The 26,907-nt window shown below is 51.6% G+C and overlaps 10 protein-coding genes across 10 annotated transcripts; 7 read left to right on the top strand and 3 right to left on the bottom strand.

Moving 5' to 3' along the window:
* Window positions 1-299: 299 nt before the first annotated feature.
* BKA67DRAFT_526067 (nucleotide-diphospho-sugar transferase) lies at window positions 300-1,593 on the top strand (the record flags this gene model as incomplete). The annotated part of the gene is made up of 2 exons (XM_046098725.1): window positions 300-1,190; window positions 1,285-1,593. The coding sequence occupies 2 exons, from the start codon at window positions 300-302 to the stop codon at window positions 1,591-1,593; spliced, it is 1,200 nt and encodes a 399-aa protein (XP_045952841.1).
* Window positions 1,594-2,004: 411 nt separating this feature from the next.
* BKA67DRAFT_583879 (EXS-domain-containing protein) lies at window positions 2,005-3,712 on the bottom strand. The gene is made up of 2 exons (XM_046104111.1): window positions 3,465-3,712; window positions 2,005-3,382 (listed from the first exon to the last, which is right to left on the bottom strand). The coding sequence occupies exons 1-2, from the start codon at window positions 3,553-3,555 to the stop codon at window positions 2,226-2,228; spliced, it is 1,248 nt and encodes a 415-aa protein (XP_045952840.1). The 5' UTR covers window positions 3,556-3,712; the 3' UTR covers window positions 2,005-2,225.
* A 312-nt stretch (window positions 3,713-4,024) lies between these two features.
* Window positions 4,025-5,651, top strand: BKA67DRAFT_583877 (Pex12 amino terminal region-domain-containing protein). The gene has a single exon (XM_046104110.1). It carries the CDS (start codon window positions 4,201-4,203, stop codon window positions 5,320-5,322), a length of 1,122 nt encoding a protein of 373 aa, XP_045952839.1. The 5' UTR covers window positions 4,025-4,200; the 3' UTR covers window positions 5,323-5,651.
* Window positions 5,652-6,665: 1,014 nt separating this feature from the next.
* Window positions 6,666-9,288, top strand: BKA67DRAFT_99175 (uncharacterized protein). The gene is made up of 2 exons (XM_046109596.1): window positions 6,666-6,961; window positions 7,024-9,288. Exons 1-2 carry the CDS (start codon window positions 6,801-6,803, stop codon window positions 8,990-8,992), a joined length of 2,130 nt encoding a protein of 709 aa, XP_045952838.1. The 5' UTR covers window positions 6,666-6,800; the 3' UTR covers window positions 8,993-9,288.
* BKA67DRAFT_664166 (uncharacterized protein) lies at window positions 9,136-9,779 on the bottom strand (the record flags this gene model as incomplete). Its single annotated transcript, XM_046108322.1, has 4 exons — window positions 9,136-9,243; window positions 9,293-9,493; window positions 9,551-9,634; window positions 9,690-9,779. The coding sequence occupies 4 exons, from the start codon at window positions 9,777-9,779 to the stop codon at window positions 9,136-9,138; spliced, it is 483 nt and encodes a 160-aa protein (XP_045952837.1).
* A 1,215-nt stretch (window positions 9,780-10,994) lies between these two features.
* On the top strand, window positions 10,995-11,629 carry BKA67DRAFT_541292 (uncharacterized protein; the record flags this gene model as incomplete). The annotated part of the gene is made up of 2 exons (XM_046100909.1): window positions 10,995-11,010; window positions 11,274-11,629. 2 exons carry the CDS (start codon window positions 10,995-10,997, stop codon window positions 11,627-11,629), a joined length of 372 nt encoding a protein of 123 aa, XP_045952836.1.
* A 1,431-nt stretch (window positions 11,630-13,060) lies between these two features.
* BKA67DRAFT_639506 (mitogen-activated protein kinase spm1) lies at window positions 13,061-15,403 on the top strand. The gene is made up of 5 exons (XM_046105739.1): window positions 13,061-13,639; window positions 13,769-13,835; window positions 13,912-14,226; window positions 14,305-14,866; window positions 15,220-15,403. Exons 1-5 carry the CDS (start codon window positions 13,382-13,384, stop codon window positions 15,296-15,298), a joined length of 1,281 nt encoding a protein of 426 aa, XP_045952835.1. The 5' UTR covers window positions 13,061-13,381; the 3' UTR covers window positions 15,299-15,403.
* Window positions 15,404-17,945: 2,542 nt separating this feature from the next.
* BKA67DRAFT_664164 (family 53 glycosyl hydrolase) lies at window positions 17,946-19,152 on the top strand (the record flags this gene model as incomplete). The annotated part of the gene is made up of 2 exons (XM_046108321.1): window positions 17,946-18,019; window positions 18,075-19,152. 2 exons carry the CDS (start codon window positions 17,946-17,948, stop codon window positions 19,150-19,152), a joined length of 1,152 nt encoding a protein of 383 aa, XP_045952834.1.
* A 1,548-nt stretch (window positions 19,153-20,700) lies between these two features.
* On the top strand, window positions 20,701-21,487 carry BKA67DRAFT_583863 (uncharacterized protein). Its single transcript, XM_046104109.1, has one exon. It carries the CDS (start codon window positions 20,861-20,863, stop codon window positions 21,425-21,427), a length of 567 nt encoding a protein of 188 aa, XP_045952833.1. The 5' UTR covers window positions 20,701-20,860; the 3' UTR covers window positions 21,428-21,487.
* A 681-nt stretch (window positions 21,488-22,168) lies between these two features.
* BKA67DRAFT_525736 (uncharacterized protein) lies at window positions 22,169-25,489 on the bottom strand (the record flags this gene model as incomplete). The annotated part of the gene is made up of 2 exons (XM_046098688.1): window positions 22,169-23,228; window positions 23,283-25,489. 2 exons carry the CDS (start codon window positions 25,487-25,489, stop codon window positions 22,169-22,171), a joined length of 3,267 nt encoding a protein of 1,088 aa, XP_045952832.1.
* Window positions 25,490-26,907: the final 1,418 nt, after the last annotated feature.

Below are 26,907 nucleotides of genomic sequence, written 5' to 3'. Positions count from 1 at the left end.
CGCCCGCGATTGCTCTTCCCAAGTTGCTACATCCTCCAAAAACTATCTCAATGCGGCGGTAGTGAAGCAATTAGCTCGCTCAGAAACCTTTGGCAGTGGGGGATGCCATTTGCCCCCAAGGCCTGCGCCCCCCATAATCGTCCACCCGCCGACAAACAAGTTGCGACGCGAACGAGCAGGCACAAATAGGGCAACGAGACCGACAGCGAACGACGGACGACGGCAGACAACCCATGATGTTTCCTCGCATCCTCTTGCGGCCCACGCGCCGGGTCCCGCTCTGGCTGGTCCTGCCCATCATGGCGGCCTTCCTGCTCGAGGTCGGCCACCACATCTACAGCTACCACGTGTCGCCCCCGGCCCACGACCTCGACCCGCCCTTCCACACGTCGTGCCAGGAGCCCAAGGTCGACGAGAAGCGCGAGAACGCCGTCCTCGTCATGCTGGCCCGCAACTCGGAGCTCACGCAGGCCAACAAGACCATCGCGAGCATCGACGGCGCCTTCAACCGGTGGTTCAACTACCCTATTGTCTTCATGAACGACGAGGCGTGGGACCAGAAGTTCATCGACGAGCTCAACAAGACGAGCAGGGGCCTCGCGACCTTCGAGGTCATCCCCCACGACACCTGGAGCTTCCCCGAGCACGTCAACGAGGAGGCCGCCAAGATGAGCATCAAGGAGCAGGGCGACCGGGGGCTGCCGCACGCCGGCCAGGAGGGCTACCACCACATGTGCCGGTTCTACTCGGGCAAGTTCTACCAGCTCGAGGCGCTGAGGAAGTACAAGTGGTACTGGCGCCTCGAGCCCGACGTGGACTTCGCCTGCGCCATCACCTACGACCCCTTCGTCGAGATGGCCCGGCACGACAAGGTCTACGGCTTCACCATCTCGCTGTGGGAGGTCGGCTCCACCTGCCCCTCGCTGTTCCGCGAGGTCGCCGACTGGAAGGAGATGCACAGCCTCCCGACCAACAACCTCTGGCGCGCCATGGTCCAGGCCAGCTGGATGCCCTTCCCCTTCCGCAGGTTCCTGAACTTCCTCGCCTCCAGGGACAGGCATGGCGACCCCTGGAGTCTGTGTCATTACTGGAGCAACTTCGAGATTGCCGACATGGACCTGTTTCGTGGCCAGGCGTACCAGGACTTATTTGAGCATCTTGACAGGACAGGCGGCTTCTATTTCGAGCGGGTAAGCCACCATCACCGCATCATATACATCTCCTTCCCCCCTCCCTTTTGAAAGAAATCCCAGATCCTGCCATACTGACTCTGATACGACATAGTGGGGCGACGCAGCCGTCCACTCCCTCGCCGTAGCCATGTTCGTCGACCCGACGCGGGTGCACCACTTCGAGGACTTCGGCTACCGGCACGACCAGCTCTACCAGTGCCCGGCCAACGCGCCGGGCGGCCAGCTCCCGGAGTCCGCCGCCCTGGGTACGGACCAGACCTGGGCGCCCGAGATCGAGGGGGGCATCGGCTGCCGGTGCCAGTGCGACGGCCGCAAGACGCGGAACCACGAGGGCTACTGCCTAAACAAGCTCAAGCAGCCCACGAGCACGAAGCGGCCGTGGCTGACCTGGTTCTTATAAACAGAGAGGCGACCAGGGGCTGGCTACTTGTCCAAAAAAAGAATTTAAAGAAAAGAACAGAGAAAAATACCCTGATAGCTCTTCTTTTGGCTCTTCTTTTGGCTCTATTATGGGCGGGTGGGCGGACGGGCGGCTTGCATCTGCCGAGGTGTTCTTATGTGTGCATCATAACCCCCAGGGGAAGGAAAAAAGAATCGGGGTGGTTAACTCGGGCATTGTTTGGGAGTTTTTATTTTTATTTTTATTTATTCTCTCATGGCATTGGTGTCGTGTAGAGTTGTATAAACGGAAGTACACACGTTTAGATACCCATACGAAGAACCCATCATGGCTGGGCATGAGCGTTTATTTTAATACTAAAAGAAGCTATTGCGGCCGCCAAAGGGGGCAACGACAATACGAAGATTTATATATGTCGCTTGTGTCTTTCCTCTATCATGTTGGTAAGGTTAAATAAAATGAAAAACAAAATAAAAAAATAACGCCTGTAAATGTCGTCGTAATCATACAGTTCTCATACGAGGGACTGGGGAGTATCGGGGAGAGTCTCCCTCCACCGCCCTGTTGGCCAAGTTCCCCCGACCTTGGTTCATTGTTTACATGGCCATCTAGGATACCTGCCTCGCAAGGCACTAGTCACTCTCCTCATCTTTGTAGTGGGACGCCCCATTTCCGTAATCCCCCAGCAGTATGCCCTGCCCGATGTCGTCCTGTCCCAGGATCGGCAGCGCGTTGCCGGCGCTGTTCCGTATCCACTCGGTCTCGACCCGGAAGAATATCCAGACCCAGCGGCGGAAGACCTCGAGGAACTCGATGACGAAGATGGAGCTCTCAAAGTCGGCAATGTGGTCCAGGTGCGGGCTGAGCTTCAGGCTCCACGTGCACCTCAGCATGAGGTCGAGCGCGATGACGGCGTAGTACGTGCCCGGCCGTCCGACGTGCAGCCTCCGCCTGAGCCCAAATGCGTGGTCTGGGGCGTTGCGCTCGCGCGCCGGCGAGAAGAGCGTCAGGTCCCAGTCCTTGGTCACGTCCCAGTAGAAGGAGTAGAGGCTGTTGAGGACGCAGGCGGCCAGCCAGGCCCGGTACAGGGCGGGCGAGGGACCCCAGCTCCGCTGCAGGGCGGAGAAGATGATGACGGGGAAGGCGGTGCTATACTTGAGGGCGTTGGCGAGGTGCTGGCCGCCCCAGCCCGTCTTCTCGTCCATGCGGCCCCTGCGCACCCGCCCGTACTCGATCAGGCACTGGCGCAGCCGGATCATGCTCGGGATGGCCATGATCAGCGGCACGGCGACGGTGCCGCCGCAGCTGCGGTCCGGCCGCGCCGTCGCCGAGCCGTCTGTGTGCAGGAACATGCACAGCGCCACGTAGAGGTCGCCAAATACCTTGGCGTACGAGGTCAGGACGTCGGCCAGGAGGATGTCGCCGAACTTCCCATCTTTCGCCTCGGCGATGCCCCCGATGCTGACCCGTTTCAGCGTGTGTAGGAACCGCTGTCGTCCGGAAGAAGAGAGGTTTTTGAGGGGCGCGAGAAAGACGCCGATCAGAACGACGAGGTATGTGAGCGGCAGCCAGTCCCAGGCAAGCACGAGAGCCGGGTTGCGGTGGGTGAAGACCCAGAAGACCAGGAGCGAGAAGGCATATATGGCAGAGAGCACGGTGGCCAGGCGATAGGCTGAAAGGTGGTGCGGTGGTTGCAGTGGTGAAGTCCGTGATGGGTAGCGAATTAATGAAGGAACGTCGATTTTGAGACGAGCGAGGTAGTGCAGATTGATTCCCCAGAGCCAGGTGGCTGTTCATTTGTTTGTTCGCGTTAGCAGGGGCTTCAGCTGCTGAGCACGAGAGGCAGAGATTGGCTGGGAGTTGCAACGTACCCAGGACGACTATGAAGGCCACGCGATACGGCAGGGGAAAGGTCAAGCTAAAGGAGTCGAGCTCGGGCTCAACTGCCGGGTCACCGTCCATTGTTCAGGATTGCGAAGCCCAACATGAAGTCGCTGGTTGCCAGCGACAGTTGCGACTGAAGCCGAGTTGAGGCGAAGTGAATTGCTCGCGTGCGCTCGCCTAAGTGAAGGAGCGGCTGCGGATGTAGTTGCTCGGTAGAAAAATGCCACTGCAGCTTGCGTGTCACGTCGGCCATGTTCATTTCGCAGATGTAGTACTAACTAACCTTAGGGGTGGATGCCGACGTCAGACACCCCTGTAGCGCTAATGTGCGCTAGCTAGGGGGGGGGGGCCAACGCCTGTCAGCCGGGTAAGGCGAGCCAGTGTAGCCACTGTAGCCAGCATAACCAGTGCTCCGCGTCGGGCATCGGACGGCAGCTGAAAGCTCAAGCTCAGGCGCGAGCTCAGGCGCGAGCTCAGCACTTCAGGCTAGGTTAGACTAAAGCTTGCGCCGAGGTCCAACGTCGTCGCTCTTCATCGTCCGCTTGCTCGGCCGGGACTCCATCGGCGACCAACACCTGCGACTTCATTTCTTCACGAGCGACCTGCAGCCCGCTACGCATGTGTCGCATTACTGACCAGTGGGAACGGTGTCCTTGACCGCGAACTTGTCCTGAACGGTGCGCGTCTTCTATAAAGCCGCACCCGACAAAACCACACGACGAAATGGCTGCCGTGGTCAGCAGTGTCCCGCCTGCTGCGACACTGCCATCATCGCCATACCCCTATGCGTTTGCGCCCGACATCATCCGCTCCCACCAAAAGGATGCATACTTCCAGGGTGTTCTCACAACCCAACTGGCCGACCTGCATCGGCATCTATTGGGAGCGCGATCGGCGCATGCCTGGACCGCCGAGTCCAAGACCATTGCCGACCTGCTATACCTATGTCTCACCACGCTCATCGGAAACCGCACACTAGGCGAGGAATACTGCAACGTGGTACAGGTTGAAGGGGATAGCGGCGCATTACCCACGCTCTCGAAAAGGGCCGCATACATATCAAGCAGCATATTGCTGCCGTACACATTGTCGCGCATCCTGCCGAGACTGAGGGCCAAGATCAGGCTGCGGCTGGAACGGAACCTGGCCAGGTTGCGGATGCAAGGAGAAAAGAAGCTGAACTCGTGGAACTTCAAGATCCAGTCCTACATCCATACCCACTTGTCGGCCATCACAAGTCCGTCGCCGCTATATGCCTTGAGCCTCGCGCTGTTCTATTTCAGCGGATCATATTACGAGATCGCAAAGCGCATGACCGGCCTGCGCTACATTTTTACGCACAAGATAGACGAAAACACGGATCGCGTCGGATACGAGGTTTTGGGTGTGCTTCTCGTCCTCCAGTTTGCCGTACAAGGGTATTTACATCTCAAGTCGACACTTTCGAGTGCGGAAAGCGAGCAGCAGGGACGCGAGCGGTTGAGCTACTCAGGCCCGGACGTCTCCTTGAACGAGCACGCCTACAGCAGTAATAATGCCCTGCTGGCCTCGGCGGCAGCAGGCAAGGCCCAGACGCACCTCGACCTCGCCACCGCGACACATACGCCGATACTGGGCCAACCAAGGTATGACCTGGCGGATGAGAAGACCATGGGCTGGATCAAAGGCGCCCAGCAACGGAAATGTACGTTGTGCTTAGAGGAGCTCAAAGACCCGTCAGCTACACAGTGTGGCCATGTGTTTTGCTGGGAGTGTATAGGTGATTGGGTGAGGGAGAAACCAGAGTGCCCACTCTGTAGACGAGAATGCTTAGTACAGCACATATTACCGCTGAGAGCCATATAACAGAGCAGAGAATTATCATGATGAGACGTTACTACTACTCTGTATTTGATCACTTATTTCATGGCACCGTGATCCTTCGCTTTGCGTTTCGTCTCGGCAACAACGTTGATTATTCTCCAAGGTTCCTCCTTTCCTGATTCCTCCTCCCATCGTGTCATATGGTAACCTTGCTGGCCGTTCTTGACAGTACTCCCCGCTATGTGAGTAGATGCCAACGCGCTACTAGCATGACCTCTTGCCGCCGTGACATGACCTGCAGCTTTCTGGTACTTTGACGAATCGGTATCAGTAAACAATTTCGACCAATGTTATTTCGAGTTTGACTGACCGTCTCGGCGGAGTACGAGTCGCTAGTCCAAGAACCTACGTATGCTAACATGTCGTCAGGATGAGCCTTGGGTGCCTCGCTTGACTGCCAATGGCTACTGTTGTTTGGCATTGTGATGGGTGCGGACAGCGGTTTATATTTGATGACGCTTGACTTGGCGACCTTGGAGTGGCAGTAACGTCCTGAGAAAAGAACGTGCTTTTTTTGTTTTTTAGAAAGTTATAGATCTCTATCTGATGGCTATCAGAGCGGCCTGTCAGCTGCTGGCTAGTTGCTGCTTTCTAGATGGTTGCGAGGTTCTCGTGGTTATATAGAGATTTCACTACCTCTAGCATAATGTTTTCATTGATGGCCTGGGCTCACCGAACTGTATGTGCCAATCCACGACATTTCATGGTTGGAAATCGTGGCAGCGCATTTACAAAGGCGGAATCGAGTTTAGGTCAAGTAGAAAGGAAACGTTCTATGCAATGAGTATCCACCTGCCAGAATAGGTCATTGTTGTTTCGTTGAGTGCAATGGAAGCGGTCTATAGGCTCCTCTTTTCATGGACCCGTAAAGTTGTACAAAACACAACATCTGTTCTGGAAACTGCTTAAAAACAACGCCTGTTTTACGAGGCTTGGCGATCGTTTTGTGGCATATACCATAGAGCCTAGGATTTCACAAACACCGAATGTGGCATAGTGGACAGTTTAGATTTGACCAATAAATGTGCGTATACTCTGTGCAACCGTTCGGCCTTTCAGTCTCGACGCCGCGCTAGTCCTGGAGTGGTCATTGGGAATCCACCATGACTCCCGCTCCTTCTGGCGCCTCAACGTCGACCTCAGCTCGTCAACTACGGCCTTACTCTCAATGACCAAGTGCAATGCCTGACCGTGTTCGTATGTGACCTCTGCCGTTCATCAAACCAAACCGTAGCTGCATTTCAACCTACCGAGCTCCAAGGGAGGGGACCTACTCAGTATCGTTTATGAACAGAATCAGAAACGCATAAGCCCAAGTCAGCATAACGCTTGCTTGGCAACGCCAAGGCTGTGGACCTGCCTCTATACCATCGCCCGTCACTAGACTAACCTAGTGATAATACTCGGAAACTTTAGATATCTGCCGCCCCGGTGAACCAAGGTGTCACATTCGGACAAATATGGATTTACAATGGGTGATGGGCCCGAAGCGCCAAAAGGCCAAGAAGATCTCGGACGAGACATGGCAGGAACATGAAGAGAATATCCGCGAAATGTTTGGGGTCATGACATTGGATCAACTTATAGCCAACATGAAGATGTTGCACGGATTTGAAGCCACGTGAGTTGAGCCATCCGGCTGTCCCACTTTGTCGCCAGTTGCACTAAACGTGTTTGTGCTAGACCGCGCCAGTACTCCACGCGCTTAGAAGGTTGGGGTTTGAAGAAATACAAGACCAAGCCAACTGTTTCCGACAATGAATCTTCAGAGTTTAGTGAATCATCGCCCGACCAGTGCGGCATTGCTCTGATAGACGCCCAGCGCCCAGCTGTGGATGCTCCAAAACGACGAAGAAGCGCACAGGACGTTGGTAATCGAGACAGTCTGCCCTCGGTATCCGAACTGTCGAAAAATAAGAAGAGCAAGACAGGTCAGCAGGTCGTAGCTGACTCTTCCCCGGAGTGTGAAAAAGGCAATGATTGTGTCCTGACAACCGGCTCTGCTGTATCCGAAGCCAGTGGGAATTCCAGCCTGCGTACAGACTCCTCTCGACCTATTTCAGTCATCCAAACCAAGAGTCAACCACCATGGCCCCCCAGCCAGTCATTGCCAGAACCCCTAGCAGATTCGTTCTTAGGTCGATGGCGAACCATTACAACAGACGAATTTCTCAAGACCATATCCCTGAAAAGATGCGTAATCGTCGCACAGGATGCTGAGGTCTGTGTCCGTAGCGGCTCAAAGCCTAGCACAAAGCTACGGGAGGATATGGGAACCAGCCTGAGGAAAATCGCCGATTACCTTTTCGCCCTGGGATATTTCAAAGAAGCTGCCAACCTCTACATACTTCTTCTTCTGGACGAGCAGTCGGGCTTCAGTTCCGGTAAACTCTTGACGTACTACCTAATCATGTGTGCACGATCGGCACGGACGTCAGCGCAGTATGACATTGTGCAAAACATTCTATCGAAACGATTAAGTTGGTTCACAGTCCGAGGTGTCCTTGCGGCCGAAAGATTCCTGGCGCACATTCTCAAGGCTAAGATGTTCGCGCGGCAGGGAAACCGTATTCAGGGCACCCGCAATATCGGTGCCGCCCAGCGCTTTGCAGATGATATCGCTGAGATGGGAGATTGTTTGTTACATCACTCCATGGACATCCTTGTCTATATACACTACAAGCGCCTCCATTCTGTGAGCGCCACGGCCACATTTCTCGATCCCACCTTACTGAAAACAGACCCATCAAACACCAAGACCCTGAGATCCGTGGAGACAACACCGATTAGCCACCATGATTTTAAGATTCTTCGGTTGTTCTTACAACCAGAGCAGTCGTTTGAGCACAAGATTGATATATGGCATGATGGAAAGGTTCTTGCGGGTCTAATGGAAGAGTCTTTCACTTGGTGCCTTGAAACAGTAAAACAACACCGGAATCTATCCATACTATGGAAGATGCCAGACTGCATCAAGCCAACGCAACTTGGCATCATGACTCCGCCACCTTGGGAAAACTCGCAAACCCAAGGCGGTTCCAATCCGGGTACACGAGTTGACGAAGCGACTTTAAGTATGCGGTTATTTGAGCGTCTCTGGAAACAGTGGGAGACTGACTTCCCATCAAACCAACCGAGTCCAAATCTTGGAATCTCCGTCGCCGAGCATCTACATATTTGCTCGGAGCTAATCATTCAGTATGGAGTAGAACACATCACAGGACTAATGAGTGAGGACTTAGTGGACACCTACCTCCGTCGACTCTATGACAGGATGGAACAAATGAATGAGATTTCATTATTGCTGGGCCCGTACCAAAAGGCTCCAGGACTTTCGGCCGGCCAAACAGAGTCACACGGAAACTACATGCTGACGATGGCTTCATCGATCCGGTCTTCTGACTTGTCAATGGGGAGGATGAGAGACGCCGAGCGGGCTATGAGGCAGCGAGCGGCAAGGGGATCATGCGACACGATGACTTCTACTACGTCTCGTATATGGCGGGAATCAGCCTCTATTGACAGGCTGAGCGATCAGTTTGAGTCCTTTAGCCTTTATTCGCCTTCCTGGGCACGGTCTTCGCGGACAACGAGCTCGACTACTACACACAAGACAATAGCTACGGAAGAAACATCGCCGGAGTGGATATAGGCAAATCACAGAAAAAGGAAGGAGTAGGCCAGTATCGGTTCAGTTGCGACCTATCTACGACATAGCAGCGTTTTCGGCTCAGACCACCGAAGTGGTAGCTATCACAGCTCTACCCAGGGAAACCTAGGTGCCCATTCACGAAGTCATTGCGAACACGTTACGACCTCGTCGCGTGTGCCCTCCAAACCAGTATCCTCAGCAGAGCCCATTTCCTCATCAACTATCTCAGCAGAACCTGGGGCAGGAGAGTCCTAGAAACGAGTTAGAAGAGAAGCAGTAACGAAGAGGTAGCGCACTCACAGAGGCCTTAGGACTCCCTAATCGACGCAACAGTTCGCGGACCTGACGACGCTCATCAGATGTGAGCATTGGCTCCTCATCAGTAACGGCCTCGCCACGAGTGCGAAGAGGGGCAGCAGACAAGAGATTGCCATGGATGATCTTGTAGTCATGATATGTGGACGACCAATCAGCAGCGGCTTCGGTCCAGGCGTTCTGAGCCTACGTTGCGAAGTAGTACGAACACGTTACGAGGGCGAAACGAGAAAAGATACATACAGTCTGCAAGGCAGTAGAGAACTTCTTGCCACACTTAGACTTGGTTGAAATATCGTTCGCAGCGAAGACGACACGAACACTCTTCTAGACCGTATCGGCCACTTCCTAAAGATCCTCGGGCATCTATCGACGAGTTAACAACGAGGCAGCATAGGGGTAGGAAGGAACTCGCATCGACGACTGGCTTGCCACCGTTAACAGAAGTTTCACACTTCTGATTCTGGACCATGGAGTTCTTGTTCCAACGACACGTCGCAGAGATGTCGTTGCTGGCTCGGATCGTGTCACGAACACAAGGGGAATCGCGGTCGCGCCTAGTTCGTTAATAACGCATAAGAAAGCTTGCAGAGAGGACGCAGGCGCGATTAGCGCGAACTTGTCAAGGAGTCGAATCGACCGAGTCGGCCACTTTAAGAGAATTGACCAAAATTAGGGGGGAACAAGAGTGCTACGGGTTAGTAAGGAGTACTCTCCGGGAATGTACGTCTACGAACCACGATCGAGCTCGTTGCGATGTGGCATCGAACTTAGGGGGGCACTGACAAATTGTGAGAAGATTGAAGAAGAAGAAAATCCGAAATCTCTGGGGAGATCCCGAGATATGTATGAGTCTGCGACAAGGCAACGAATCAGTAATCAGGCAGCTAAGAAGTGAAGTTAGTCATAATCAGTAATTGCCATTTACTGATTATGGACGACAACCAAAAACTGCAATTGACTGATTTTAGCTACGATAATCAGTAACTACGCCGTAATGGCAACTAAGCGTGATAGTAACTTTATGGTTTCTATCTAGCAAGCACGTTTTACTCCGAAGCGACCTTGAGACGAGTTCGTTTAGGAAGGAGGATTCCTGTCAGGACCAGTACAGATATCTTATAGCAAGGTTCGGACTAGCAGATTATAAGTCCCGAAGGGGTCTTATCCTCCCTAGCCACGTAACGATGTAGCTACTATATAGGGTCGATGCCTGACCTTGTTCTTACAGGCCAGGCTTTAGCTGTTATTCAATCCTATGCCTATTGTCGCTTACCACTCTTGATCACTCTCGGTTCTCACACAAGGGCTGCAATGTCGACAGCCAGCTTGTCTAACATTGAGCCCCTGCACCTTTCGCCCGGAAGCCATTCTTGTTGTCTTTCCTTGTCGTCACTCTATGGCTACGGTTGCAGAAGACGACGTAGCCCTGCAGACTTACGATTGTCGAACATAGTACGGCAGACGGAGATTTTGTTGTTGTCCTAACACACCTTGAAACAAAGCCTAAGTTACGGTTGGCAACAGAATAATGGTAACTCCGGCTGCATATGTATCAAGCGAAGCAGGCCGACGATATAGCCGTGTTTGCCCGCCATAATCTATCTACTCCGATCGTCGATACCATCATCCTTCTCACCACGACGGTGGCCCATGTTCAAAACTGCAAGAATACAGGTCATGAGTCATGTCTATTTCTTCAGGTATGTTACCACGACACGACTTTGATTCTTCTTTGTTATGCCGCTGGCCCCCAAGTGCTGCAGGTGTCTTCGACTGGAACCCTCTGCGAGATGGACCGTCTGATTTTGGATACAATGTCGAGACCGCCCGTGCCTGTCATACTCGGGGAGCCATGTCGCCACACAGCACTGTTCCGCATATACGACTGACATATCCACTGCAGACATGGTCACCTACCGACAGAGCAAATATCCATAGAGCAGCAAAGGCTATAGATCTGAAGTCTCAGACTGGGGCGCGAGCACATATGGTGAGGATGACTACGGCGTAACTTACTCTTCTTACCCATACATGAGCCAAGAGCCGGTTCAACTGGTTCCCAGTTACCGACATACGTCTAACCCTATGACACCTGCAGTTTACGTTGACCCAAAAACTCCAACCTACTCGTATGGGAACCTTATGCATCGTCCAGCTACGGATCATGATCTACCAGCACTCTATTTGTCCGGTATGGCAGCACCTCTTCCAACCCCTGACCGCCTTCCCACGATCGACCGCACGAGTTTCGGAGCACCCAATATCCAAGCAATTTCCCCGCCGCAACCTTGGCCTTGTCGCAGCAAAAAAACAAAATAAAAATAAAAATAAAAAGCCTGTCACTCGGGTCCACAGTTCACAAGCTACTAATTAACCTACCCAGTGGGAGCGCAAATGTACTCGGTCAAGCCACGCGACTTTTCGCGTTCCGCGCATAGTGCGCAATCAACCCTTCCTTTTCATCCCACTGCACCACCACCCAAATGGACTCTGAATTAGACGAAATTTGGGGATATTGCTAGAAGATCATGAAAACGGTCAGGAGTTCTCCCCGAAGCAGAAAGCCTTCGCATTGGGATTGTATTATCGTGGTCAATCCTAACGTCGCGTCGCGCTGAAACTCAAGACCGGGCGATCCAGTATATAACGCTGGGTAAAACTGCTATAAGACTACGGTTCTTTCGAAAAACCTCTGGGCAAAGGTAGGATAGGCTATACCAAGCGTTAGAAGAAGTAAATGTACGCTGTCTATAAAAGAAACCGCTATACGCTATGACTAGAAGTCCTCAAAGCGATACCATGGCCCGTCTCCAAGCGTATGGTCAAGCGAGTCATCTAAGAGTACAAATTCGGTAAATAGAGGGCCTAGAAACGAATCCCTTTAACAAGAAAGGATGCGAAAGGCCGTATAAACTTCGGCAAATGAGGTTTAACTTATTTATAAACAAAGTGTTAACCGCATATATCGTGGTAAAGTTGGACACTCGTTAGCGTTATATATAACTAATTTGAATAATGAAGTAGTGAGTGTTGGCTGTACCATTACAGCGGGAAGGCTAGGTGGATCATGTCGGCCTTTACCGGAGTTGTTCCCGGCCTGATCATTATAAGGTCTGAGAGATGGGACTTTTAGATAACTTTCTTTTGCATGCTTTCACACTTTTGTACAGTCAGTCGTTGGGTTTGGCAGCGATGTATTCGAAGACAACGAGAATGGCTCGTTGTCGCTTAATAATAATATTTTGGTTGTCGAACTCATCCTTTCCACTCTTTACTTATTGATCAGTCCACGAAAGAGCCTGCGAGCTTATCGTGAGGCCTATAACCAAGGGACAAGACAGTAGTCCTGGTACAATATGTATATTTAAAGACATATAAGACTGGTTTATAAAAAGTGGAACTTGTATATTCGAGGACTAGCCGCCTTATAGCCCCGACCTTAACCCGATCAAATACATATAAGTTGCTTTGAAACATAATTTACGTAAGATGTATCCTGACCTATAGGGCCTAAAGCAAAACCAGCTCGATAAGACTTGCTTAATCGCGGCGTGGAAGGCGATTCCCGACCAGTATATCGTAAAGATTGTACTAAGTATGGAAAAACGGATGTACGCCGTGCATCGCGCACGGGGATACTATACCAGCTTTTAATCGCCGTCTTCAGGACTTCAAAATGCATGTACTCCCATATTAATTGCGATTAAATTGACCGAAAAACGTATAAGTGAAGTTGTGTAAGCCCTAAAGGCCCTGTAGGAAATATCGGGGTAGACCGAGTAAATTTGCGCCATATCTGTACGTAGCATTCTAAGGACACCATAAGTCCTAGCCTGCACAGCTTGTCAGCGGGGTGAATTCCTTAACCAGCATATATTCTCCGACCAGATCTGATATCTTTGTCGCAAACTTCCCACTTCGAGTATCAGCAAAAGGGGCATATCTATTTCAATACCGCAATCATAGACGTTATGGCCGACTTGCAAGGACGTAAGGTATTCAAGGTCTTCAACCAGGACTTCGTTGTAGACGATCGGTATACAGTTACCAAGGAACTAGGCCAAGGAGCTTATGGTATCGTTTGGTACGTGCGCTGTGCTGCTAAAGGCGGCCGGCTTATCGAGCGACTTACCCCTCCATACCATTGATGAGAGAGTCATCACAACGGTTGCTAACCATGAGATTCTTCCCTACAGTGCGGCTGTTAACAATCAGTCGAACGAAGGAGTCGCTATCAAAAAAGTCACCAATGTCTTCAGCAAGAAGATCCTCGCCAAACGCGCCCTGCGCGAAATAAAATTGCTTCAACATTTCCGAGGCCATCGCAACGTGAGCAAGCCCGGCTACCCTTACCCAGCAACTCGAACCTCGCGATCGCACACGATGGCGTGCACTCCTTGATTACGGCAGTCATATAAAGGACATTATACTGATACGGAGCCTCCCTTGGCTATCCAGATAACATGTCTATACGACATGGACATCCCACGACCTGACAACTTCAATGAAACATACCTGTATGAAGGTAAGCCTTTTGCCGGCGATTTTCCCCCACTCAAGGGCTGGTGATATCTGCTGACGCCTATTGTTTTGCAATGTAGAGCTCATGGAAAGCGATCTTGCCGCCATCATCCGTTCTGGCCAACCACTCACCGACGCTCACTTCCAATCATTCATTTACCAGATCCTCTGCGGCCTCAAGTACATCCATTCGGCGAATGTGCTACATCGTGATCTGAAGCCTGCTAACCTGCTTGTTAATGCTGACTGCGAGTTAAAGATTTGCGATTTCGGTCTTGCGAGAGGTTTCTCCGTTGATCCAGAGGAGAATGCTGGATACATGACCGAGTATGTAGCCACAAGATGGTACAGAGCACCGGAAATCATGTTGAGCTTCCAGAGTTACACAAAAGCGAGTATGTATCTTTAGCTCTCCTGCGCCATAACTTGTGGAAATCATTGTCCTGCCAACTCTTGCTAATTAAAGCGTTTAGTTGATGTGTGGTCTGTCGGTTGTATCCTCGCCGAGCTGCTTGATGGTCGTCCCTTCTTCAAGGGCAGGGACTACGTCGATCAGTTGAACCAAATTTTGCACATCCTCGGCACGCCCGACGAGGAGACGTTATCCCGAATCGGTTCTTCGCGTGCCCAAGAGTATGTGCGCAACTTGCCATTCATGGCCAAGAAGCACTTCCAAACCCTTTTCCCGAATGCGAACCTCGACGCTCTCGACCTCCTCGACCGCATGCTCGCTTTCGATCCTTCTTCCCGTATCTCTGTGGAGGAGGCTCTTCAACACCCTTACCTCAAGATCTGGCACGACGAGACAGACGAGCCTGATTGTCCGACGACATTCAACTTTGATTTCGAAATTGTCGATGAAGTAGGTGATATGCGCAATTTGATCTTGGACGAAGTCTACCGCTTCCGACAGCAAGTCAGGACTGCTCCTTCAGGAGCTAGTGGACAAGGCGCTAGACTACCGGCACAGCCAGGCCAAGTCCCGCTACCAAGTGGCCAACAGCAGTGGACGAGCGACGATCCTAGGCCACAGGAGTACCAGAATGAGACCGGCGGTTTAGAAGCTGACTTAGCTGGTGGCTTGGATAGACGGTAGATGAAATAATACCATTATAGGTTTCTTGAGTACCGTAGCATCCTATTGTCCTACAAAGCCAAATTGAGCATATCAGAAAAGTCATTCGAGGGCCTTTTTAGATCCGCCGGCACCAGAGATTCGATCGCCTTAGCAAGAATTTTTAAGATCTCACGGAAAAGTCGCGTCTACAAGGTTAGCTAGCGACCAATTGTGATAAAATCGAACATAACTCACATAAGCCCATCCACCTTCCCCGAACAAATAGTTACGAGTAGAGGAGACTCTCGCGTCAAAATTCGGCATCGGATAGCCATACGCCTTATTCTGGCAATGCCAGGACGAGGGACACCCCAATCAACAACGGCGCTTTAATGCAGGTCCATTCCTGACCCAGCGATGTTCAAACCCACTTTAGCGGCTAGCTAGGCGTTTTCTTTTCCGATCGTCGCTAATGGTAGGCGCCAATAAGTCGGTAAACCTGATTAATTGCAAACAGGCCTGTCTTGGAAGCCAATACTGAGTTTCTTTGTCAACAATGGTCGCAGGCAAGGTTCAGAATGCGTCGATAGAAGGTATACCAACGCTAAGCTTCGGTCCAGGAGAGATAATGTCGTTCCTTTTTCAACATAGGGGCAGCTACAAAAGCTCAGTCCTGCCCCAAAGCTGTAGCCACCTCTCGTGGTAACTTGCAACAGCTGGAAATGCTCTTCTATACTTGTCATGTACGGCCCGATAGCCTATCGTTATGCCGTCATAAAAGGGAATGCAATGTCTTGAGAATCGGTACTAAGTGAGAATATCATGCGGCTATTACAACGAAGAAAACTAAACCGATTGTCGATATTTACACCAGTCACTCTTGCCTATCTGGCATTGAAATGCCATCGCAATGCGACCTCGCATCCAAGAGCATTTTCAGCGTTTTTTGGCGTTAAAGACGGTAAGCCTGGGAAAAAGAAGTTGAAAATGGAATGGTTCCTACGGTATTTGTGAATTATTGGTTCGGGCGATGGACGCCCTCATAGGTAACCGCGTAGGCTGATAATTGCACTGAGAAATCGGGGTTTTCTATTGAGACACTATGAAGGCCCACCCACCAAGGTTGATTTGAAGAGAACCATCTCTAGGTCTGACTGCTTTCAGAAACCACTATGTTCAAAACTCAAAGTAATGGAGCATCCACAAATCCAGGGACGCCTTCCTTAATGGATTCGCATTCAATGGAGAAAACTACCTATCCACAAATACGGGTTTGCATCCGAGCTTCATGAAATCAGCCACGTGAGGACCTCTCGGTACGCATCCTTAAACGAGTACTCTGCAGGCGTGGATCCATTAGTTCGATATCACTGCTCTTCAGAACCAGACGTAAGGTGCTCTTTTTCGTCTCCCTCTGGAGCTCGTGATGGATACCAAGCAATTTCTCGAGCTCGAAAGATCCGGCATGCAAACAACCGCTTCGGGCATACTTGCCGTCTGTTCCTTCAGCTTTATTTCGTCTTCAATCTTAAGCGGCAGTCATATCACGGGCATTCGGGTAATAGGCCGCTTCTACGGCATGGTGCGATCCCAGTCAAGGACGTCGTTCACTAGAACTGTGGACTTCTCTGCCGGGTCGGAAACCCTGATGGGTATCTGTCAGGCTTGCCGACTTGGTCGATAACTAGCAAGACTGGAAAGTAAAGGGGGCCTAGTATTCGCCCATGCGATTTGACATTTCGAAATGAGTATCACGATTGCTCGCTCGGCCCAGATTACCTTCATCCATGAATGCCTTCTCTCGGCCCACGAGCGAAAAGAAGGGCCTGTTCTTGGGCGATACGCCAAACAAATCCATCAAATTAGCGAGCACTGGTACCGCGATAGCTAAAGACATAGAAACTAGATCTAGATTAAGCACGTTGTCGCCGATTCCAGTTCAAGGGACACGAAAGGGTAAAGAAACGTCACAAGTCGCGGCAAGGCTGGAATTTGCTCGAACTGCTGATTATTAATGTCTCCGAATAAGGTAGCAGGAAATATAACCACACGATAGATTACCCAACTATACTTCCGACCGATTCTAGGACTTGCTCGCCTAATGTAGTCGTTACACTTTCACGTCGTGCCTGTCCCACGGTGTGCATTTGAATCGTCGGTCCGAGCTGAGATACAGGAAGCAAACTAGAGAAGTCAATGAGAAATGACGAAGTGGCGAGACGAGCAGCTCAAGGCTGCAAAGAATCACTCATAAGATTTTTTTTGATTTTTTTTTAAACAGATGATGGTGGTTCATGCTTAGCAGACTCCTCTCTCAAGATCGAGGTGCAAGTGGTGCAGCTTTTGTCGAAGTCAGATACCATAAACTGCGAATGACAATCCTCTTTGACGGTGCAACGGCTTCAGAGATGTTGAGCTTTTACCAAATAATGACGTCGTCCGCATAATATTTTATGAACGTCCGCACATACAGAACTTTTCTCTCGTAACAGCCAGTAGCGGGGTATGATGTCCTAAAAAAAATAAGCCAGTTAAGCGAACATCACATCATGGGTCGGTTTTTCCAAAAAGTTTGATCACAAGACTTAGACAATCAAAATTACCGCCGGCCATCCCGAGGCATCAGGTTGTCTATACCGGGAAACATGTCGATTACATAAGGGTCGAGCGGTCAAATAAAGTTTCCAACCACGCTATAATCAAGCTTACAAGCGAGCCGACGGCTCAGTGGTAATAATAGGCAGTACTCCGCGGGCTAGCATCTATAGTCGCGGGGATTCTCCGCACGGAGCCCCGCATGTCCTAAATATTTTCCATATTTTCCACCACAGAGAATTTGGAGAAGGTAACATCGCGCAAAATGCACAGAAGCTAAAGCAGACTCGTTGAGATCATTTTTTGGAGACTTTTTCTTGGAGACTTTTTACACCCCGGTCCTTCGCTTGGATATATGCAAAAGCAATGCCGCTTTGTACGCATATAAACACGATGACTTCCGTCGTTGGTGGCCTTGATTGGAACGTCAGGCTGCCCAAGTGTAGTTGGTAATTGGTGATAATGTTTATTCTAACCACGCTTCTGTCACTGCTCGCCTTCACGGCGGCCGCCCCCTCTAAGAGTGGTGGCTCAAAGTGGGTTCCATGGACGACCTTGCCTCTCATCATTAAACTAATTGTGGGATTTTAGAGATGCTTATTTTTACAAAGGCCATGATTTGAGCTCGCTTAAGCTTCTGGAGGATGCCGGGAACTTCCATTATGTCGATACAGCCCGTAACAACGTGACACGGGCCGCAGATGACATCCTCGGCGATGGTGGCATGAACGGAGTCCGCCTCCGCCTCTGGGTCAACCCCTCCGACGGCGTCTACGGATTAGACTACAACCTCAACCTGGCCAAGCGGTTCCAGAGCAAGGGATACCGCCTCTATCTCGACTTCCACTTCGCCGACAGTTGGGCGGACCCGCAGAAACAGCCTATCCCGGCCGCATGGCCGACAGAGCTGAAGCCGCTGTCACAGACACTGAGGAAGTACGTCCGCGACACTCTGATCGCTTTCAAGAAGGCTGGTATCAATCTCGATATCGTGTCGCTGGGCAACGAGATCCGCCACGGCTTCCTGTGGCCCACGGGCTACGTCGACATCGACATCCAGCCCTACCACGCCCTGGTCAAGAACTTCACCAACGTGGCGACGCTGTACAAGGCCGCGCGGGCCGGCGTCGACGACGCGGTGGCCAAGGGCTTCAACAGGCCCAAGCAGATCATGATCCACCTCGACAACGGCTGGAACACCACGTTCCAGACCCGCTGGTACTCTGCGCTCTTCGACAACGGCGTCAAGACCTCTGACGTCGATGCCTTCGGCGTCAGCTTCTACCCGTTCTATGGCACCTCGGCCACGCTTGACAACCTGCGCGACAGCCTGAACACGCTGGCCAAGAAGTACGGCAAGCCGGTTCAGGTGGCCGAGACGGACTACCCGGCTATCTGCGACGGGCAGTACAACCCGATCCCGGAGTCTTCGGAGCCGGAGATCCCGTACAACGTGGACGGACAGGTCGAGTGGATGGGCAAGGTCATCGATGTGGTACAGAGCGTGCCCAAGGGGCTCGGACAGGGTGTTTGGTACTGGGAGCCGACCTGGTTGAACAACACGTCCCTCGGGAGCAACTGCACGGATGCGTTGTTGTTCTATCCCGACTACAGCAAGTGGCCTGAGACGACTGGCTACTCACGCAAGTCGGTCAACTTCTACAAGTAATATCCCAAAGGAAGAAAATAATAATTCAGTCTAATTATGACCGGTATGATTTGTGCTTTTCATCTAGATTAGTATGTGCTGTGTTTGTGTGATCATGCTTCAGTCACGGTCACTGCGAGATAATGACAAGTTTTCAGTTACAACACTTTCGTCCTTAAGTTAGATTCAACGCTGGAAGGTTTCCAAAAACATTGTATTTCGTCACTCAGCGGTACTCTCTTTCCCAGCAAAACACTTCCACCACAAATTCAACAACGGAAATGGAGAACGATACAACAGAAACAAGCCAGCTTCCTACCCTTCCAGATCGCATTAACGCGGGCTATTCCTCGACTGTGAGCCATGATATGACTCATTCCTCACCCTACGAGACTCTACTGCTAACCAAAGTAATCTCTAAGAAACATTTCTCGGCTCGGTCGAGCAAAGTGAGGCACACTCGTATCAGACGTTCTCGGCGTTAGATTCCGCCTCATTGTCCGACTCGAGCCTGACGCCGTGGCGAACTGGGCCCCCGCTCGGCGAGAGGATTGCTGTGAGCATGATGGTTACAGTCGCCATAGGATTGGTCATCTTCCTCTCCGTCGAGGTACTGAAGAGTATGGTCTACTAGATCGAAAGGGCGCGGGCCTAAGACGCTCAGAAGTTTGGACGCTCGGGTATTTCTCTGTAGAGAAGTGCTTCGGCTAAATTGTTTTAATATTCGTTTGTTCAATTTCTTTTACCCCTATCTTCCTTTTGAACATCATTCTCCCCGGCGCCAAGTCACTTGCTAGGATTATATCTTTTCGGCGTCATGGAACACCCGCGAAAAGCTCCAGAGCCAGTAGTTTCCGTGCTGGCCTCGGAGACTTTTCTGCGGCGGCATAACTTCAAGTGCGCACACATTGAGAGGCTTACGCTTGGCCAATGTGATCACGCCATTCCTGCCCATGGCATCGCGAAACCTCTGGGGACCATTGGAATGCAGTCGTCTCCAAGTTGGACTCACTGAGAATAAGCTCCTTCTGCCTGCCTGCATGGTTTTCGGAAGGTCCAAACCCCGTCGGAAACCCACTTGATGGCAAGGGTGAGTTTGGTTTAGGCTGCGACAAACTGCAATGGGCTCATGTATATACATGAATATATAAACCGTCACCGCCGTTCTGATTGTCAGGTTAATATTGAGATCTTTTACATGACCACACAGCTCTCCTGCTCAAAGATAGTTTACCCCTAGGACTTCCTTTCCCATTAATATACACAGGTTTCCGTACTTCACTTGCAACCACTTCAAAGATCACCAACCGTTCACCTCAACCTAAAAAAATATTACAACATGACCAGATTCTTCGTGGCAGGAGCTACAGGGAAGCAAGGCGGCGCAACAGCACGAGCGCTGCTGGCCTCGGGGCACGAGGTCAACGCGTACGTGCGTGACCGCGCATCCACAGCGGCAGAGTCGCTGGCACGCCTGGGCGCCACGCTCTTCGAGGGCGACTGGGACTCGGCAGAGTCGCTGGAGGCGGCGGTGGCGGGCTGCAGCGCCGTCTTCTTTCCCTCGATGCCGTCATTCACGGAGTCCGAGGCCGAGGGGCGCTGGGCCGGCAACATACTGGCGGCCGCGGCGAGCAGCGGGACGGTCGGGCACGTGGTGTACAGCACGGTGTCGATCGTGGCGCGCTTCGAACAGGTGCGCAGGGTCGAGGGCTGGGACGACAACGCGTTCATGGCGCAGTACTTCCTCTCCAAGGTCGAGGGCGAGGAGGCGGTGAGGAGGTGGGCGGACGGCGGGCTGAGGTACACTATCCTGCGTCCTTGCGGGTTCATGAGCAACTGGCTGGCGCCGTGGACCTCTTTCCAGACTCCCGACCTGATCAGTGAGGGGGTCTGGCACACGGCGTTCTCGTCGGACTTCCCCATGCCTCTGATCGATACCGAAGATGTGGGTCGGATCGCAGCTGTGGCGATGCAGGATCCGGAAGGTTGGCACGGCAGGGAGGTCGAGCTGATTGCGGAAACGCTGCCCCTCAAGGAAGTCATACGTCTCTTGAGCGAGGTCAGTGGCAAGCAGCTGAGAATTCACACCTACACGGAACAGGAGGCAGAGAAGTTGTCAAAGGAGAATCCACTTGTCAAGGGCATGATGATCAGAATCAAAACGGACTCCTTAGGCGGCCCTCCCGCTAAGGACCTTAACTTGCCTTTCGACTTGAAGACATTCAGAAACTACCTGGACGAAAATCGGGAAGTGGTGTTAGAGACATATGCTAAAGTGAACAACCAGACTTTATAAGTAGTCGTGTATGCCCATTTGTCCATGGGAGTTTGGAGACGCAATGCTTCAAACATGGGCCGCAAATTCAAGATTATTCTCAAATCAATTGAATGATATTCAATCGCAGATATTGTAAATAACATTGCGATCACATCTAATTTCATCTGAAGGTGGAAAAGCGATGCGATGTGTAGTAATAAATTGTGACAGAGCATGATGTAGCCAACACTTTAGTTTTCAAGCCGAGTTTGCTCGACTATTCTATTCGAATATAATACAGCTCACAAAAGCCGGGTATATCCCCCTCGATTGCTCTTGTTCCAGTCCAGATTCACCCTTATATACCGTTCCTTTCCTATGTAAACCATCCTGATTTATCCATCGACCCTGTGCAAAACCATTTCCTGAGAGCTTTTCTATAGTCGTGAAAATGAGATCATGAACTCAAATGCTTTCCTCGGATACAGTCGAGGAGATTTCGCCGGAAACGCCGATGGTGATGATGTGGCAACGCTCACAAATGCAACTTCAAAAATTCTCTCAAAGACTCGAAATAGAAAGGAATATACGTTGGAGGACCCCGTTCTCGGGATCTCTCGTTGTTGGGATGCAACTGCAAAACACCGATGGCTCTCGTAAAGGTTGTCGAGGCGGCTCAGATTCCTCGTTCCTGCCAGGATTTCCTTCGTGCTGATTTGAAGCCTGCCTTCTGTGTTGATCCACCCTGGAGCTAGCAGGGCGGACGGGTGATCGAGGTTTCTAGCCTATCTTTCGGAACCCTTCGACACCTAGGGACGGGACTTCAATCTCGCTGAGGCCAAGCACACCTTCTTCACGTCGCCTATCGACGAAGTTGTTGCACTCAGCAACTACTAAGCCCCATTCAGCAAGAGCGCGTCCTGCGTAGGTCGACGATTGTGTGTAGAAACCCGTGGGTTTCACAGGCAAGACGACGGGCTCTGCGTTGGGCGCCATAGGAGCCGGAGCACGGACTTGCTCGTCACTAACTCTAGTCTCGACAGGACCAAGTGAATTAAAGTTATCGTGAGTATCGAAATTGAGCGATATCCTAGGCGCAGTCTGTGTTGTAGGCGACACTGCCTCGGGATCCGCGTTCTTAGCAGCTTCAATGAGTCCCTTGCTTGCGCTGCCCGACACCGCTCTCGTGGCGGCCGGTCTGCCAGCCGCTGGTGGAGCGGGGGTACCGTCAGTGTTCCTCATCTTGGCGCTTACCCAGGATTGAGCTGGTGCCGGAAGTCGAGGTCGTATCAAGATCCTAGCTGGGGGCGCCATAGTTCCAGCATTGTTCCACTGGAGGGTGAAGCGGAAGACATATTGAAGTGCTTCATACGTTGGTGAAGAGCCAAGGCTATCTGAGTCGGATGCTGGGGGTGTAGGTGTACTGCTAGACTTCGGGGGAGGTACAGGCTTGCGAGAGGCAGCCGTCTCCCGCCTCATGGCTTCGAGGTCTTGCATGCCACTGGGGTTGCCAAATGAAAGCACCTTGCCAAAAAGGTTCCATTTCTTCTTGTACGCGGCAGGCTCGGTGAGTTGCATTTCTGCAGAGCCTCTGGGACTGGCTGGTGTTACGGTGGGCTCGAGAGGGCCCATGGGTGTCGAAAATGTATCGAAGCCCATCATGAGTCCGCCTTGGGTAGCAGGAACCTCTGTACGAATGATCATGAAACGTTTCCCAGGGGTGGGCCATGATGGAGCTGTACACGGCGGGAGCTTTCTTTGCAGCTCAGCCTCATGCTTCTGCCACAGATAATGGGACCAAACGTTCTTCAACCGATTATTAACGGTCACAAAAATCTTGCTATAATCATAATTAGCTAGCGTCTCCTGAGCACAATGCGAAACATCAACTTACGCATCCAATTCATTTGCACTGCCGGCGTCTCGACAGATCCGCCAGCAGAGGAGACGCATGTAGTATGCTCTGACCATAGGGCACCAGTTGTTGAACCATTGATAGAAAACGTCTTCTTTCAACAGCCAGCCCAAGCAGATGGACTCTTTTCGGCTCTGATTGCTAGCGATCGTATCCCAAATTGAAAAGATCAGCGACAAGACTCTAATTTCAGACCCAGCGTTACTGGTATCCATGATCTTCTTGAAAACGTCGAACCAAAATGGCCAATCGATGTACTCCAGAGTGGGCCTTTCAACATCGACATACCCGTCATAAGCGACAAGTGATTCTTCCAGGAAGTCGCAAAGTGTGAAGCATGCCTGCTGGTCAAATTGCAAGGTTCGTTTCACGGCTGCTTTCATCAACGCCATAAATGCTTCCGCGAAGGTATGCCGCGCGGGCATGAAGGCAACTGAGCTTGCAGATAGAAAATCTTTAAGCAGAACAATCAAGCGGTTTTCGGCCATGCCTTTCATGACGTTGTTGTTCGGTGCGAAGGGTAAAGCTGTGGCACTGGCATCGATTCCATCTGCGGCTGGGTACGCCACGGCGTTGAAGGCTGCCTGGCGATGCACCGTCGAGTCCAACGTCGACAGAATTTGGGCGTTGACCAGTACGAATGCTGGAGCCCGACCCTTCTCAACTAATGGGAGCTCTGAAGGTACAAATTCCTCTGCCAGAATGAAGTAGTACTTGCAGAAGATGAAGAACAGATCAGTGTCTCGACCTCGCCATCTCGAAAGCCAGGGACCGTGCCATCCAATTTTTGCGGCAGCCAGAGGGAGCTTCGTAGGCAGCCTCAAGGTACTCGTCATGTGCTTGACAGCAGTCCAGCCAAGATCGCCCATATTGGGCGGGAAAAGAGCAACAATGTCATCGCTCTCGCCTTTGCTGCGCCGGGGCAATCGAAACTCATCAGCCACCCGACGGATCAAGCTAGCTGTCAGAGCCCACAGTCTCACCAAAACTTCACCAATTCCCGGTACGAAGAAAAATGCATATGCGCAAGCTTTGCCAGCAAAGTTCACCAAACTCAAAGGCATGTGTCGTTGCGCCATCTTTTCCACCACGAATGCCATCTGGCGCACTAAGTTCGTCGTAAACATGGTTCTGACGTTGTGTTCTGCCGACTCTCTTATGAAGTCAGAGTCTGTCGGACTTCCCGAATCGTTCGAGGTCTCGGATCGTGCTCGCCCTTTCCTGCTCACCCGCTCCTGAAGATCCCGATCTGCCAGAGGTCGAAAAACTGCTGTATTCATGCGCCATTCCGGTCGCATCATGAGTAGTGACGTTACCTCGTGTAGTAACGGCCGATCTGCTCCAGGCAAGGATGATTGCGCGGGTCCATCGAGCAAATCTAGCAATCCGGTCCACCATTTGTTGAGGATGTTCGCTCTCTGCTCGACATGCTCTGCGCCAAGCTTCTTGTTGGACGGATGAGAAGCATAGCTCCGCAAGAAAGGTATCAGCACAATCCGGACTTGCTTCATTCTTTCAGCGGGCTTCCTCGCCTGAAACTTGGCGTGCTCCGAGTCCAGGCTCTTGAAGACGGTCCAGAGCGGATCGCGAGCTTGCGGTGATGCGTATGGTTGTGCGACATCGTCGGTAACCGAAGGGACGGTATTGTCGGAAGCTGCGTTCGAAGGCCTGGTAGAAGTTGATGCTGGAGCGATGCTAGCGACTGAAGATGCGGCACTATCTGCATCGTCGGGCGTTGCGCCTTTGAAGAGGCCGCTTTGAGGGCGGTGCTTCATCTTTCCCACAAACGTGCTGAGTTTTCCGAGCGATTCGGAGGACTTGTTGCCGTCGCTTTCGATGGTTGACATGGGGCGTTTGCGAGAAAACTTCTTCAGTTTGGCGGAGGAGACACTCGAAGAGCGCTCGCGGGTTTCATGGGAAAGGTAGTCTGCAGCCTCTGGTGCATTCGCGGAAGGCGACGGGGTTCGCGATGTGGACATCCATGAGCGTCTTGTAAGAGATGCGAATGAACTAGTCCTCTCTGGTGGCTGCAACAGGCCAGAACCGTCGGCTTCCTTTTTGTCATTCTCTATGTCGTCGAGTCTGGCTGGCTCCTCCTCCGTAGGCTGCCGGATTTCGGGTGCGTTTTTCGACGTCGACACCCATGACTGCGGGCGACCTAGAATCGACTTCCTCCGACTCCCCATCTTTTCGTTCCGGGGCCTCGGGCCCTCGCGGTTCGTAATGTCGTGAGCGAGTTTCTCATTGGAGCTAAACTTCAATGTCTTGCTCACTGGTAGAGTGGGATCGAAATTCAGGCCATCGAAATCGAAAGAGGAGAATTCGATGTCGAAAGTGGACACATTCGGTAGACCCTGACCCTTTGCCTTTGTCTTTGTGCTCACAGTCACAGGGTGGGTTTGCTGAAGGCTGGAGCTTGATTTCGTCGTGAGGCTCGTCTGCAAATGCGGCTGTGCATGTACTTGCACACAACCAGAATTGGAATGTATGTGCTGGAATGCGAACGACTTTGACTTGACGGCGGTTGGGGATGCCGTCAGAGCCAGAGTTGGGCCACTCATCTCATGGCCGGGGATCTGAGATTTTGAGTACCAACACGTGGGTCTGTTGCGTAGTAAGGTATGAGCTGACTTGTGCTGTACCAATCTGCTGTCGTTATGGTGCGAACGGGGCTATGTTTCAAGGTGGCTACTGAACAGACGAGGGGCGCTTTATTATTAGGATTCGATCCTACCAGTGAACGGAAAAGTATGATCTTCGCATGAGAACCACCAACTCGTCGTATAAGTTTACGTGGCTAGGAAGCGAGGCGAAGAAATTACAGACAGTCTTATACAATCTAACGAAATTTTGTCCAAGACGGGGATCTAGATGGCCGAGGGTGGGCTGAGCGCACTGGAAGAGGCGATGTGGGTAAGTCGTATTGGGTGGTTTCAAGCATCGCGATGCTGCCACTAAAGATGGGATGGACCCAGACTTAGCCGTGTGGAAAAGCTCGCCGACAAGAGTTTCGTCCAATGTCGAGGCCGCTCCGTCGTATCTTGGGTCACAAGCACAGTTCTAGTTGCGTCAAGGACCGAAGTTCGGGATCAAGATCGTGTATCGATATGTGACTGCTGTGACGAGCATCATCGTTACTTTCGAACCGCGGTCAGGTATATATTAAGCCCCAGATTCTTAGATTGGGGGGCGGCTGAGTGTCTTGGGATGAACGCTAATCATGATGCAACAAACTGCGGCCTCAACATAGGAAAAGGGAATGATTTGCAGTCAATCACCTTTCAACTGCAAGCGAAAGGGGGTACAGTACAGTACAATACATAGGGTTTCGAACAACACTGTTTGTTACATGCTGCACTGCACAGTGGACGTAATAAGCATGCACAATACCACGATTTAAGGTGATGAAAAGTAGCATGCCTTGCATGCACATACGGAAGCAAACCCAGGTGCGCTCCTGGTGGACTTATGTATTGATGACCATGCAGAACGTCACTTGTGCGCTGGCTTTAGAAACACACTTCACGCTCGCACTCGGCAATGCTGTCGAATCAATTGAATAAGGATATACTATATCACCTTAATACCATTTCCCCAGTCATAA

Source organism: Truncatella angustata (genome assembly GCF_020726525.1).
Source record: "Truncatella angustata strain MPI-SDFR-AT-0073 chromosome Unknown BKA67scaffold_10, whole genome shotgun sequence".
Classification (NCBI taxonomy): Eukaryota; Fungi; Ascomycota; class Sordariomycetes; order Amphisphaeriales; family Sporocadaceae; genus Truncatella; species Truncatella angustata.
Note: the sequence above shows the minus strand (reverse complement) of the source record. Positions and strands in the feature narration are given on the sequence as shown.